The following is a 12,617-nucleotide window of genomic DNA, read 5'->3' on the forward strand; positions in this document are numbered from 1 at the left end:
CGGCAGGCTTCCCGGAGGTGAGTCACCCCGGGGCAGGCGGGGTCTCTCCGTGTGGTCTGCCTCTGTGGTTTGGTTTTGCGCGTAGTGGGACCACCGCTGGGCGCTGGGATTTGCTGCAGGTGCCGGCCCCGAGTGGCGGCACCTAACCAGTGCCTGCCTCCTGGAGGGACCCAGTCTACGTTAGCTTGGAAGCTTAGATTTGGAGAACGAGTGAGGGGGAAAGACGGATCCGTTTTTAAAATGGGAAATGGGGCCTCGCTCCAGAATGGCCAGGTTTGTGGATGTGACGGTTTTCGTCCGATGCTGCCCACTTGTGCCTAAGGAACCTGAGTGGGTGATGCTCAGCCAGGGGAGCCAGGGTCCCGGGAGCGATGTCAAGGGCGTCCCTGCATCATCTGCACGGGAAGCAGATGTGCTTGGCGATGTCTACATCATGCCTCCAACACATACGCTGTTTTCAAATACATTTCAGTGGTTCTCAACCTTCTGGCCCTTTAAATACAGTTCCTCATGTGGTGACCCCGACCATAAAATTATTTTCGTTGCTACTTCATCACTGTCATGTTGCTACTGTGATGAATCGTCATACGCAGGATGGTCTTAGGCGACCCCTGTGAAAGGGTCGTTCGACCACCAAAGGGGTCGCGACCCACAGGTTGAGAACCGCTGGTTTAGGTATTTACGTAGTCAACCAAAGGCGTATTGAAACGCACTCTGAATTCACAGGAGCCATTTAGATTTTCTCTCTACCCTTCGTTTCGGTTTGGGTAACTTACTTCCATGTGCTTGCACGTGAACTTCTCATTCAGTCTTACATGAACACGTCAAGCCATGCTTTGCAGATAACGGCTCCCGGGAAAGAAAGAACGAAATCCCTGAAAGCGGACGCAGCGCCAAGCACGGGAAACCGGACGTGCAGAGTCAAGAGCACGCCAGCCCCAGCCCCGCGCGCACGGAGCCCGCCAAGGTCACGGCCCTGTAAGGAGAACCGGCTTCTTGTCTAGCTACGCATGGGGGCCCAGCGAGAGGCGGCCTCGCTCGCCGGCCGCGCCCTCTCATGCTTTGCCGAGGACGAGGCGGCGTCCCCTTCCTGCCAGCGTTTGAACCTGGCGTGTCTGTTAAGTTTCCAGGGCAACCGACAGAGACGGATCATCTACAGGGTCACGTCCCAGCAAGACAGCTCCGTCTTGCAAGTCATCAGCGGGCCCGAGACGTCCGTGCAAGAGGAGAGCTCCGGGGACGCCATGCACGTCTTCATCGACGAGCACGGTGAGCCTTCGGAGCGCGTCCCTCGTGAGGAGGGAGGGACAAGCAGGCGGCTTTGGTGGGATCCCACGTGGTCCCTTGGCCTGAGCACGAGGCTTGGGGACAGGGAGACGTAGTCCTACGATTGTTCACATGGAAGGTTCTTAGAACGGGGCGCGCTCTCTCCTGCCCCAGGGCCTTTGCACTTGCGGTGTCCCCGCGCATACCATGCCCTGTTCACCCTTCAGATCTCACGTCCAAAGAGAGCTCCCCAGGCAAACGGTTCCTGAACGCCCCGGACCTGGTCGGGTCCTGCTTCGTGTTCTCTGAACACCCTCTTCCTATCTTTCTTGGGTCCTCTTACAGCTTGTAATTCTTTACCGACTTACAATCGTGCGATTAATGGCATTTCCCCCCTCACAGTGGTAAACTCCAGGAAGGCAACGGCCAGGACCTAGTCAGTAATTTTGGATAGATGTTGAAAATACGGCCTTGATATATTTTGGTGCCTTGTTATAAAAAGGATTTAACATGGGAGAAAGAAAAGGAAGGAAGGAAGGAAAGAAGGAAGGAAGGAAGGAAGGAAGGAAGGAAGGAAGGAAGGAAGGAAGGAAGGAATGATTGATTATCAGAGAAGTACAACAAGACGGATTAACTTGCACATTCTGTGGAGAAATGTAAGGAATGGACCTAGATTGCCAATTAAAAAAAAAAGTGTTTATTGATTTTAGAGAGAAAGGAAGGGAGAGGGAGAGAAACATTGATGTGAGAGAGCAGCATCGATAGGCTGCCTCCTGCACGCCGCCTCCTGGGGACCGAGCCCACAACCCCGGCAAGTGCCCTTGACCCGGAATTGACTCTGTGACCTTTTGGTGTAATGGGGCGACGCTAACCCACTGAGCCACACTGACCAGGGCGCAGTTTTTATTCAAGCAGCTCAAAAATGCGTCCCCTCTAACTTGGAAACGGTATAAGCCGAAATGATCCATGTACAGATCATCGCGCGTAATATTCTTTGCCGAAATGTTGTGTTTTTACAGGAGAAATTAGATCCTGCTATTTAAAGTCTGGAAATCAGAAAGATGGCCCTGCCCCGCCCCAGCCATCAAGTCACGACGGTCTCTCTCCGGCCGGGTGAGTGCGCTCCGCGTTCAGGGTTGGGAGCTGTCTCGCGGCTGCTTCTGACTGTAGCCGAGGTGAGGATGTGGATGTGCTTGGCCACTGGAAGGTGTCTACGCGTGTGGGTTTCATGTGAAAGAAAAAGAAAACCTAGCCTGGTCCCGGCGTGGCCCAGCGGTTGAGCGCCGACCTATGAACCAGGAGGTCACGGTTCGATTCCCGTGACACGCCCGGGTTGAGGGTAGCTGGTAGGGCAGGGACTCAAGTTCCCAATGACCTTGGAGAGCAGAGACCCTGACCTCGGGCAGGTGGGAGCCCTTCGGAGCACGCTCACGACCCACTTGCTGGGGTTTTAAGGTGGTTAAGTGCCTTCTGTCCTCCCTGCTAACTTGTGTCCCAGCATTTTGGCCTCTACAGCATTTTTACTAGTACAGGAGGCACTTTAAAATTATAATCCCTGGGCCTGGCTGGTGTGGCTCAGTGGATAGAGCGTTGGCCTGCCGACTGAAGGGTCCCGGGTTCGATTCTGGTTGGGGCGCATGCCTGGGTTGTGGGCTCGATCCCCAGGAGGCAGCTGATCCATGATTCTCTCTCATCATTGATGTTTCTGTCTCTCTCTCTCCCTCTCCCTTCCTCTCTGAAATCAATAAAAATATATTTTAAAAAAAAAAAGATGACCGTGAGCGGCTGAGGGGCTCCTACCGCTGCCCTCAGCGCCTCCCCCCGCAGTCCTAGCTTTGTTTTCTCACGCCTTCAAGGCTCAGTCTTCACCCAGGCAGGAGGTGTGAGGGTGGGAGGTGTCCTAGGCTGCTTCGGGGTAGACTCCTGTCCTCGGAGTCACCTCCTCTGCCCCCCTGGGAAGAAGCCTTGACGCAGTGGGGTTCTGCTCTGGTGGTCACAGCCCCCAGCGGCCACTTGGTGGCGCCCAGACCCCGTGCTGGCGGCCCTGCCCGGCTCCCCCTCTGCCGTTCCTCCATCTCAGACGCACAGATGGATGTTGCTGACCTCGGAAAGAAGAGCTGTTTGCAGACTGTAAAACAAGAATCCCTGTTAAAAGTCTAAATAAGAGGCCGGAGGTTTCAAAACCGGGCTGCTTTGTTGAGATGCCCTGCACAGTGAGCACTGGGCTGACTCTCATTTCTGCCCTGCCCCCCTGGGGGGCCCCCGAGACAGCTTGAGACACAAGACAGAGTCGGCAGGGAAGCGAGGCCCTCCCTCCCTCCTATCCTCCCTCCCTCCCTCCCTGAGATCTGGTGAAGATGAAGCATTTCAGGTGTTTATTTCCACATCAGTGGGAACATACAGAAGCAGAGGTGTTTTGATTATTTGCTACTTGGATGAAGCCCCCTGAGTGCAGTGTGGTGGGATGTTGTCACCATCAATGTGAGGCCAGGCTCTGCCCGAACAAAAGCGCACCTTTCTGCCCGGCCGGTGTGGCTCAGTGGTTGAGCATCACCTATGAACCAGGGGGTCAGGGTTCGATTCCTGGTCAGGGCACATGCCCGGGTTGTAGGCCCAATCCCCAGTGTGGGGGGTGCAGGAGGCAGCCGATTCATGATTCTCTCTTATCATGGATGTTTCTCTCTCTCTCTCCCTCCGTCCCTCCCTCCCTCCCTCCTCTCTTTTCCTCTCTGAAATATAAAAATATATTTTAAAAAATAGAGAACACGAAGGCTGTCACCCCAGACGGCCCTGGGGGCCCAGGCACCCCGACAGCCCGGGCGATTGTCCCGGAAGAGGCTCTGCACACACACATCCATCCCTGACCTCACTGCCCGCGTTGGGGGCCCCAGCGCCCCTCGCTGTGTGTGACAGACGCGACCCCGTACAACAGGAGAGGGTAACCCAGCTTCTGTCTCGCCCCCAGAGACGCTCCGGTCAGCTCCTCCAGCACCAGCTCCGGGAGCCCCGACCCTTCCTCGGGGGACGCCTCGGTGAGCCCGCTCCAGCAGCAGCTGCTGCTGATGGTGGCGCAGAGGACCCAGCCCGACACCCCCCGGGTAGGTCCCCCTTGGCTGTGCGGGAGCCTCGTGGAGGCAGGCGTCTGGGCCCCGTTTCCGGTGGGATGCCTGGCTGTGTCGGGCAGAGCTGGCCCGAGTGCGACGTCCCTGGGCCGTGGCTGTGTCACTCTCCGCCCAGGAGACCCCCACGCGGCCATGCAGCCGCATTTTGGGACACGTTAGGTTTAAAGAGGACAGTTTCTAGTTTCCTGAGACGTTGAGCATTACCAGCATCTTATTCCTCGTCGATAATGAATGAATGAGGCAACTATTAATGGGTTCTTCGTGGCACACACAGTCCCTGGCAGTGCCCGTCACGGGCTGTTTTAACAATGTCTGTTTTTAACGCGTCAGGTGTCGGAGGAGGTACGTTTGGGTTTCTCCTTCCTCCTCTCCGTCCTCCCTGTCCCTCCCTCCACCTGCCGGTCCCTCGGCCTCACCGAGGTCCCCCCGCTTTCCCAGCTGGGCCCTGGGCTGCCGCTCCTGGTTCTGAATCTGCGTGGCCATCGTGGTGTCTGTGGGAGGTTCTCGTATGGCATTCGGATGCCAGGGCCGAGCCCGCCGGGTTCCCGTGTCCCTGTGCCAGCCTCGGGCCAGGCTCTCAGGCCCCTCGCTCCGTGTTGGTCAGACAAACCCATGAAGCCCGTTTTTGTGGGTTGTTTTTTTTTTCCAAATTGAGTTCTTCTCCGCTGGATGAGAGCCCATCGCAGGTGGATTTGGGATTCAAGCATGTTAAACCGGGGCCTAAATTTCCCCACTTGATTCTGTCTTATTGGTTTAGATGTTGTTTTTTTCTAGAAAAAAATTTCAGTTTTTCTGATATCAGGCCTCACATGTTGGCAATAAAAGTCTTTTTACTCTTTAGAAAGGTTGGAATGTTTATCTCAGCGTGACGTTAAATAATATGCCTTTCACAAATTAAGTCATTTAAGACTTTTGTTGAATTTTGGTCGTTCCTAGGCATTCCTTTCGGGGCAGTTCCTTGGCCTTAAGTAAATTCCTTGGCCTTAGTGTTGTGAGCCTGGCTGGCATGGCCCAGTGGCTGAGCATCAAACTGTGAACCAGGGGGTCACGGTTTGATTCCTGGTCAGGGAACATGCCCGGGTTGTGGGCTTGATCCCCAGTGTGGGGGCGTGCAGGAGGCAGCCGATCCATGATTCTCTTTCATCATTGATGTTTCTATCTCTCTCCCTCCCGCTTCCTCTGTGAAATAAATAAACATATATTAAAAATAAATCAAGGCCCTGACCGGTTTGGCTCAATGGATAGAGCGTCAGACTGCGGACTGAAGGGTCCCGGGTTCGATTCCGGTCAAGGGCATGTACCTTGGTTGCGGGCACATCCCCAGTAGGGGGTGAGCAGGAGGCAGCTGATCGATGTTTCTCTCTCATCGATGTTTCTAACACTCTGTCCCTCTCCCTTCCTCTCTGTAAAAAATCAATGAAATATATTAAAAAAATAAAATAAAAACAAACGAAGGAAAATGAAACAGTAGGATTGTGATATGGTGAGTAGCATAGTTAATGGCGCAACATAATGGCAGTGAGGTGTGTTGGTGAGAAAGGCCTTTTGTGGACCATTATCCTTGTCTTTGGGCTCCGCCTTTATGAATGACATTAGTTCACGTTCCAGAACGTGAGCATCTGCTTTTCGTTCTCTTAAATGATGAGGTGCCTCTACGGCGGCCGCAGGTCGGTGTGAACCGTCTCTCTCGCTTCTCTCCGGGTCTGGCAGCACCAGAGTCAGGACCTGGAAGCCTTGTCCTGCTCTTCAGCCCCAGGGAAGTTCAACCGCGATCAGTTCTACAAGTTCCTCATCTTCCCCGGCAAGTGGATCAAGGTCTGGTACGACCGCCTGGCCCTGCTGGCGCTGCTGGACCGGTAAGGAGCTGAGCTTGCAGGCACGTGGCCGGGCGCATGTGCACGCCTGTCAGGGGGACACGGTCACTGAGGTTCTTGGGAACACGTTCAGGTTGCACACATTTGTGCTGCAAACCTGTCAGAGCAGTGAGATCCGGACAAGGACAGACATGGTCGCTTAGCAATTAAAATGGGAGAAATGAGCCCAGGTGTGAAGGCGCGGAGAGAGCTGCCCGGCTGGCGGGGTTCTGTCTGCTTGGAGCACGCGGGGTTCCCTGGTGACAGACAGACACGCCCACCGTGTCCCCCCTCTGCTTGTACCTCCCCGCCCCACGCAGGACGGAGGACGTCAAGGAGAACGTGCTGGCGGTCTCGCTGGTCGTCCTGGTGTCGCTGCTGGGCTTTGTGACGCTGAGTCGTGGCTTCTGCAAAGACCTGTGGGTGCTGCTCTTCTGCCTGGTGATGGCCAGCTGCCAGTACTCCCTGCTCAAGGCAAGCCCCCCGCCCCCCCGAACCCCCCCACTGTGTGCGCAGGAGCCCGCGAGGTGCTGACGCAGCCCCTTCTGATTTGTGTTCCAGAGCGTCCAGCCCGACCCCGCCTCGCCGATCCACGTGAGTGTCCAGGGAGACACGTTGCTTGTCTTGTCTGCGTGGGTTGGAGACAGGGAGTGGCCAGTATCTACTCAGAAGGCAAAAGAGAGCCCGGCTGGTGTGGCTCAGTGGTTGAGCATCGACCTATGAACCAGGAGGTCACAGTGTGATTCCCGGTCAGGGCGCAGGCCCTGGTGGCGGGCTCCATCCCCAGCGGGGGGTGTGCAGGAGGCAGCCGATCCATGATTCTCTGTCATCGTGGATGTTTCTCTCTCTCCCCCTCTCCCTTCCTCTCTGAAATCAATATATATTTATATGTATATGAAAACAGTCCACCTGGGGCTCTCGGTGATTGATTCGCCTGGGAAGGAAGGAAGGAAGGGGAGCAGGGAACTGTTATTAGCAGGTGAGCTGAGGGGCCCAGGCAGATAACGGCGACTCACAGGCATGTGCTGGCGATGCTCTCGGAATTGTTCGGGGACCCAGATGCGTCCGGGAAGGGAGATGAAGCGTGAGGGTGGCGAGGGCAGCCTCTCTCTCAGGGAGCCTTGGATTTCGTCTCAGAAATGACAAATGCGTAGACAGGGTTCCCAGGCAGCTGATCCATGATTCTCTCTCATCGTGGATGTTTCTCTCTCTCCCCCTCTCCCTTCCCCTCTGAAATCAATATATATTTATATGTATATGAAAACAGTCCACCTGGGGCTCTCGGTGATTGATTCGCCTGGGAAGGCAGGAAGGAAGGGGAGCAGGGAACTGTTATTAGCAGGTGAGCTGAGGGGCCCAGGCAGATAACGGCGACTCACAGGCATGTGCTGGCGATGCTCTCGGAATTGTTCGGGGACCCAGATGCGTCCGGGAAGGGAGATGAAGCGTGAGGGTGGCGAGGGCAGCCTCTCTCTCAGGGAGCCTTGGATTTCGTCTCAGAAATGACAAATGCGTAGACAGGGTTCCCACGCCCAGTAAATGAGGTGTGACTCGGCCGATGCCAGACGGTATCTCACGGCTTGTTCACGGCCGAAGGCTTCCAGGTCCTCGAAGGTCTCATTTTTAACCTTTTCGTAAAAGGGAGCACCAGGGCAGGTGGGAGGGGGCGACCTCATCACATTTTTCTTCAGCGGAGTCGGTTGGGAGCAGCCTCGCAGACGCTGGTGCGTTTGTACACCCAGCGGTTCTCTGTGCCAACCCGTTCACTCTGCTCTTCGCTCGATGAGAAACGTGTTCGGGTTTAACTTGGGATTTGGTTTCCTTTTAAAATATATATATATATTATTCATTTTTTACAGAGAGGAAGGGAGGGAGAGAGTTAGAAACATTGATCAGCCGCCTCCTGCACACCTGCTACTGGGGATGTGCCCGCAACCAAGATATATGCCCTTGACCGGAATCCAACCCGGGACCCTTCAGTACTCAGGCCGACGCTCTATCCACTGAGCCAAACCGGCCAGGGCTTTGCTTTCCATTTCTTTTTTTTTTGCTTTCCATTTTTTAATGCTGAGACGGTATTCCCACACCCATTAACCTATGACCTACGCGGATCCAAAAGGAAATTTCACACGCGCGCAGCTATTCCTTGAAGACCGAGCCGGGACTTGGGGCCAAGCCTCGCCAGCCCCCACGGACAGCCCGCCCCCTCCCCCTTCCTATTAAAGGATGGTCTCGGAATAGGGCCGCTGCTATGACAGCGGCAGCGGCGATTTAAATTGCATTTCTAAATATAACACGTTTGAGGCAGCGGCTAAAAATTCACGTCTGAAACCCTATCACTTTCATCTCTGCCTGTTATACGCAAAGGCGTTCATGGATTGCAAAGATATTCTCCCTACCTCATTTTTTAAAAATATATATGTTTTTATTGATTTTTAGAGAGAGAGGAAGGGAGAGGGAGAGAGAGAGAGAAACATCAGTGATGAGGGAGAACCATGTATCGGCTGCCTCCTGCAGCCCCCTACTAGGGATCGAGCCCGCAATCTGGGCTTGTGCCCTTGACCGGAATCCAACCCGGGACCCTTCAGTCCACAGGCCGATGCTGTATCCACGGAGCCAAAACAGCTAGGGCGTAGTCTCACTTTCAAAGACATAGGAGAAGGAAGCCCACAACGCACAATTCCATTTCCTATTAACAGTGAAGCTCAGAGTAGACCACGTAGTCTAAGTTAGTGGTCTAAACTAGTTTAACGGTTTAAACTAGTCTTGCACACAAAGAACTATGCAAGGGAGCCTTCACTGTTAGGAAAGCATTGGATGAGATCTAGATTGTATCCAAAGGTGCTAATTAAAATTTCGGGTAAACTTGCGGAATCCGAGAGGTCAGACATGCTTTTTGATATTCTTATTTGACAGAATCAGCATCCTTTCCCCCACCCCCCTTTTCCTGGTGTTTCCCGTGTATGGATTATGGGGTTGGGGGTGGATATGTGTTTTATGGTGTAAGTCGTCTTCCATGGTACTAGAGGCCCGGTGCACGAAATTTGTGCATGGGGGTGGGGGTGGGGGGCGGTCCCTCAGCCCGGCCTGCACCCTCTCGCAATCCGGGACTGCTGGCTCCTAACCGCTCACCTGCCTGCTGGCCTGATTCTTCTAACTACTCTGCCTGTCTGCCTGATCGCCTCTAACTGCTCTCCCCTGCTGGCCTGATTCCCCTAACTGCTCTCACCTGCCAGCCTAATCACCCTAACTGCTCTCCCCTGCCTGCCTGATCGCCCCTAACCACCTCTGCCTCGTTCCCACCACCCTGGCTTTGTCCGGAAGGTCGTCCGGAAGACGTCCGGTCTAATTAGCACTTCTGCCTTGTTCCCACCACCCTGGCTTTGTCCGGAAGGTCGTCTGGAAGACGTCCGGTCTAATTAGCATACTACCCTTTTATTAGTATAGATAAGCAATTGACTGTGAGAATTTTGTCACTTAATCAAAAGGAAAGGTGCCATCCAGACACTGTGTTTGTTTTCTAGGGACACAACCAAATCATTGCATACAGCAGACCAATCTATTTTTGTGTGCTGTGTGGCCTTCTTTTGCTTCTCGATGCAGGGGCCAAAGCCAGGCACCCCCCCACCTACGTCGTGTACGGCCTGAAGCTGTGCTCCCCGGGGTCACTCCAGTCAGCCAGGGACTTCCTCCTGGGTGAGCGCCTCCGGGGGAGTGTGGGCGGGAATGTGGGGGAGCGAGGGTCTGGGCTCCGTGTCCCTTCTGAGAGACTCCCTGATGGGAGAGACTTCCCCACAAGGGTATGGGGCAAAGCTGTGTATTCTCCTCTGGGCTTGCCCACCTTTGGGGGAGCGTGGGTGCCGGGGCCCCAGAGCCTCCAGTGCCGGATCGTTCTAAAGGGTCTTGAGCCCGGCCGGCGTGGCTCAGGGGGCTGAGCATCGACCTATGAACCAGGAGGTCACAGTGCGATTCCCGGTCAGGCAGACGCTCAACCCCTGAGCCACGCCAGCCGGGCTGTATTATTATGTATTAATCATGGCGTTATTTTTTCTTACCAACAACTGTAAACCTGCCTTTGCCTCATGCTGTACCGTCAAGTGCCACATAGGGAAGCGATTGGCCCTGAGAAGTGTCCTCAGGCGATGGCATCGGCCACCGGAGTGTAACCCACACACTTCGGCTGGAGACTCTACCACCGTCACGGATGTGACCCTTTGTTGGCCAAAATGTCATTATTTGGCCGGTGACGGTAGTTCAGATCTCGCCACTGAAAACACTGCAACGAATTCACCGTGAGCATCCAACTGTGACCCCATGCTGAGCGAAGGCCCACTTTTCATGGCCACGTTCGTTACGTCACCTTTTACTCACAAAGTTGGCCCAGCTCTCCGCCCAGCTGTAGAGGGATTCGTCCCACACGTGCTTGCTTTTAACCCACTGCGAGCGAGAGAAGGACACGGAAATCTCCCGTTCCTACCATTTCACCGGGAAAGCCTGCATTTCCGATTTTTCAGCAATAACTGAACGCCCCCTCCCCCCCACCTCCCCCCATCCCCTCGGCATCTACTCCCGCTGTTGACTAGTTGATGTATAGGGTTTAGACATAATCCCTGTGTTTGGCTTATTGGGTTTCAAATCTAATTTCCTTTGTTTTATTGAGGATTACCAGGATCCAACTCCATTGACATTCTACCCAATACACTGAGACGGCAAGGAGCACAGATGCGCCCTAGCATTACTAACGCGAGTTTCTGTGGTTCTGTGAAACCCGGCGGAAATGGGGGAGAGAGAGAGAGAGAGAGAGAGAGAGAGAGAGAGAGAGAGAGCCAAGCTGTGTGCACATGAATGCTTATCCAGTGCGTGGCGATGCTGGGGGAGGCGGCCCTCCGTGCCCCCGCGTCAGTCTCTTAGTTCATCACCCATCTCCCTGGTTCCCTGTGGAGTCTGGAGTCAAGACTGAACTCTGAGTCTCCAGCCGATGTTTGTTTATTTATTTAAACTAGAGGCCCGGTGCAAAATAATTTTCTATTGCTTTCAGAGAGGAAGGGAGAGAGAGATAGAAACATCCATGATGAGAGAGAATCATGGATCGGCTGCCTCCTGCACGCCCCGCACTGGGGATCGAGCCCGCAACCCGGGCATGTGCCCTGACCAGGAACCGAACCCTGACCTCCTGGTTCATAGGTCGACGCTCAACCACTGAGCCACGCTGGCCGGGCTCCAGCGGACGTTTACAGTGTTCAGGACTCTTGGCCACTCGCGGGCTCCGAGGACAGACACACAAAGCAGGGACCCCCCCGGGCTCCGATTGTTGCCCCCCCTCCGTCCCTGACAGGAAGAGCCCCCTTAACTGCCACCCTGGGGTTTCCATGTTCCTGTCACTTTCCTGGTCCGCTTTCTCCCACCCTCGTCTGCCTCGAGCTCACATCCGCCTGGTGAGCTGAAGGCCAGCCTGCTCCCAGCATCCCGAGGTCACGCTCAGGCCAGGCGGCCGGGGCCTCTCTGCAGGCTCCATCTCAGAGCAGCCTCTGGCTTCCACTGCACACGCTGGGCTCAGCCTAGACGGCCCCCGGCCCGCAGGGTCCCGGGCGATAGGGAGGGACGTAGTGGGCGGGCAGGGGGACCATGGCGGGGTCCAGGCGCGGCGCCCCCTCACCGCCCCTCTGTCTGTGCCCTCGCAGGGTTTTTGTATTGCTTCCCGGCCATGTCCCTCCTGGGCCTCTTCCCGCAGATCAACACGTTCTGCGTTTACCTTTTGGAACAAATCGACATGCTGGTCTTCGGGGGCTCTGGTACGTGTCCTCCTCCCCCTCCTCCTCCTCTTCCTTGGTGCCGGGTCGGCCCGGCAGCCTCGGGCTGGAACTCCCGGGACCCGGGCGGTGGCTTCTCATTGACCTGAGCGCCTGACCTGCTTCCGGTCGGCTCGGTCAGGGCCCAACCGAGAGGGGCCTACCTTGCTGGGTCCAGCCAGGCAGGAACCAGGGAGGGGTGGGCTCTCGGAGCCGTGGAGGGGGCTGGGGGCCCCGCTGGCCATTCCTTGGAGAATCCACGTGCCGGGATGTGTGTGAACGAGAGTGAGTGGATGTCAGGGTAGCGCGTGTGTGTTTGGCCACGTCCGGAGCGTGTGAACGGGAGCGTGGGCTGTGCCATTGCGCATGTGGTCGGTGTGCCCCTGTGCAGGCACGTGTGGCTGCCCCCTCCTGCGGCCTCTGGGCCAAGCAGGTGAGACTCGGACCCGGGCCCTGATGCCTGAATGCGCGGCCTTCCCCCGCGCCCTGGCCCCACGCCCTGGCTGTGGGGACCTCGGTCTAGGAAGGCCTGTTGCTGTTTGTGTTCCAGCTGTTTCTGGGATGACGTCGGCCGTCTGCAGCGTGGC

At 55.7% G+C, this 12,617-nt stretch overlaps 1 protein-coding gene across 1 annotated transcript in view; it reads left to right on the forward strand.

The window, feature by feature from the left end:
• The window catches only part of PCNXL2 (pecanex-like 2 (Drosophila)), a gene marked incomplete at its 5' end in the record, with an annotated part of 58,560 nt that overhangs the window by 8,649 nt on the left and 37,294 nt on the right, over positions 1–12,617 (forward strand). The window contains 11 exon segments of the mRNA XM_014535896.1: positions 86–179; positions 810–978; positions 1,124–1,269; positions 2,286–2,379; positions 4,232–4,364; positions 6,099–6,244; positions 6,562–6,715; positions 6,803–6,835; positions 9,766–9,937; positions 11,923–12,033; positions 12,581–12,617. Of these exon segments, the coding sequence (XP_014391382.1) occupies positions 86–179; positions 810–978; positions 1,124–1,269; positions 2,286–2,379; positions 4,232–4,364; positions 6,099–6,244; positions 6,562–6,715; positions 6,803–6,835; positions 9,766–9,937; positions 11,923–12,033; positions 12,581–12,617 (1,289 nt within the window).

Source organism: Myotis brandtii, unplaced genomic scaffold, assembly GCF_000412655.1.
Source record: "Myotis brandtii unplaced genomic scaffold, ASM41265v1 scaffold1026, whole genome shotgun sequence".
NCBI lineage: Eukaryota > Metazoa > Chordata > Mammalia > Chiroptera > Vespertilionidae > Myotis > Myotis brandtii.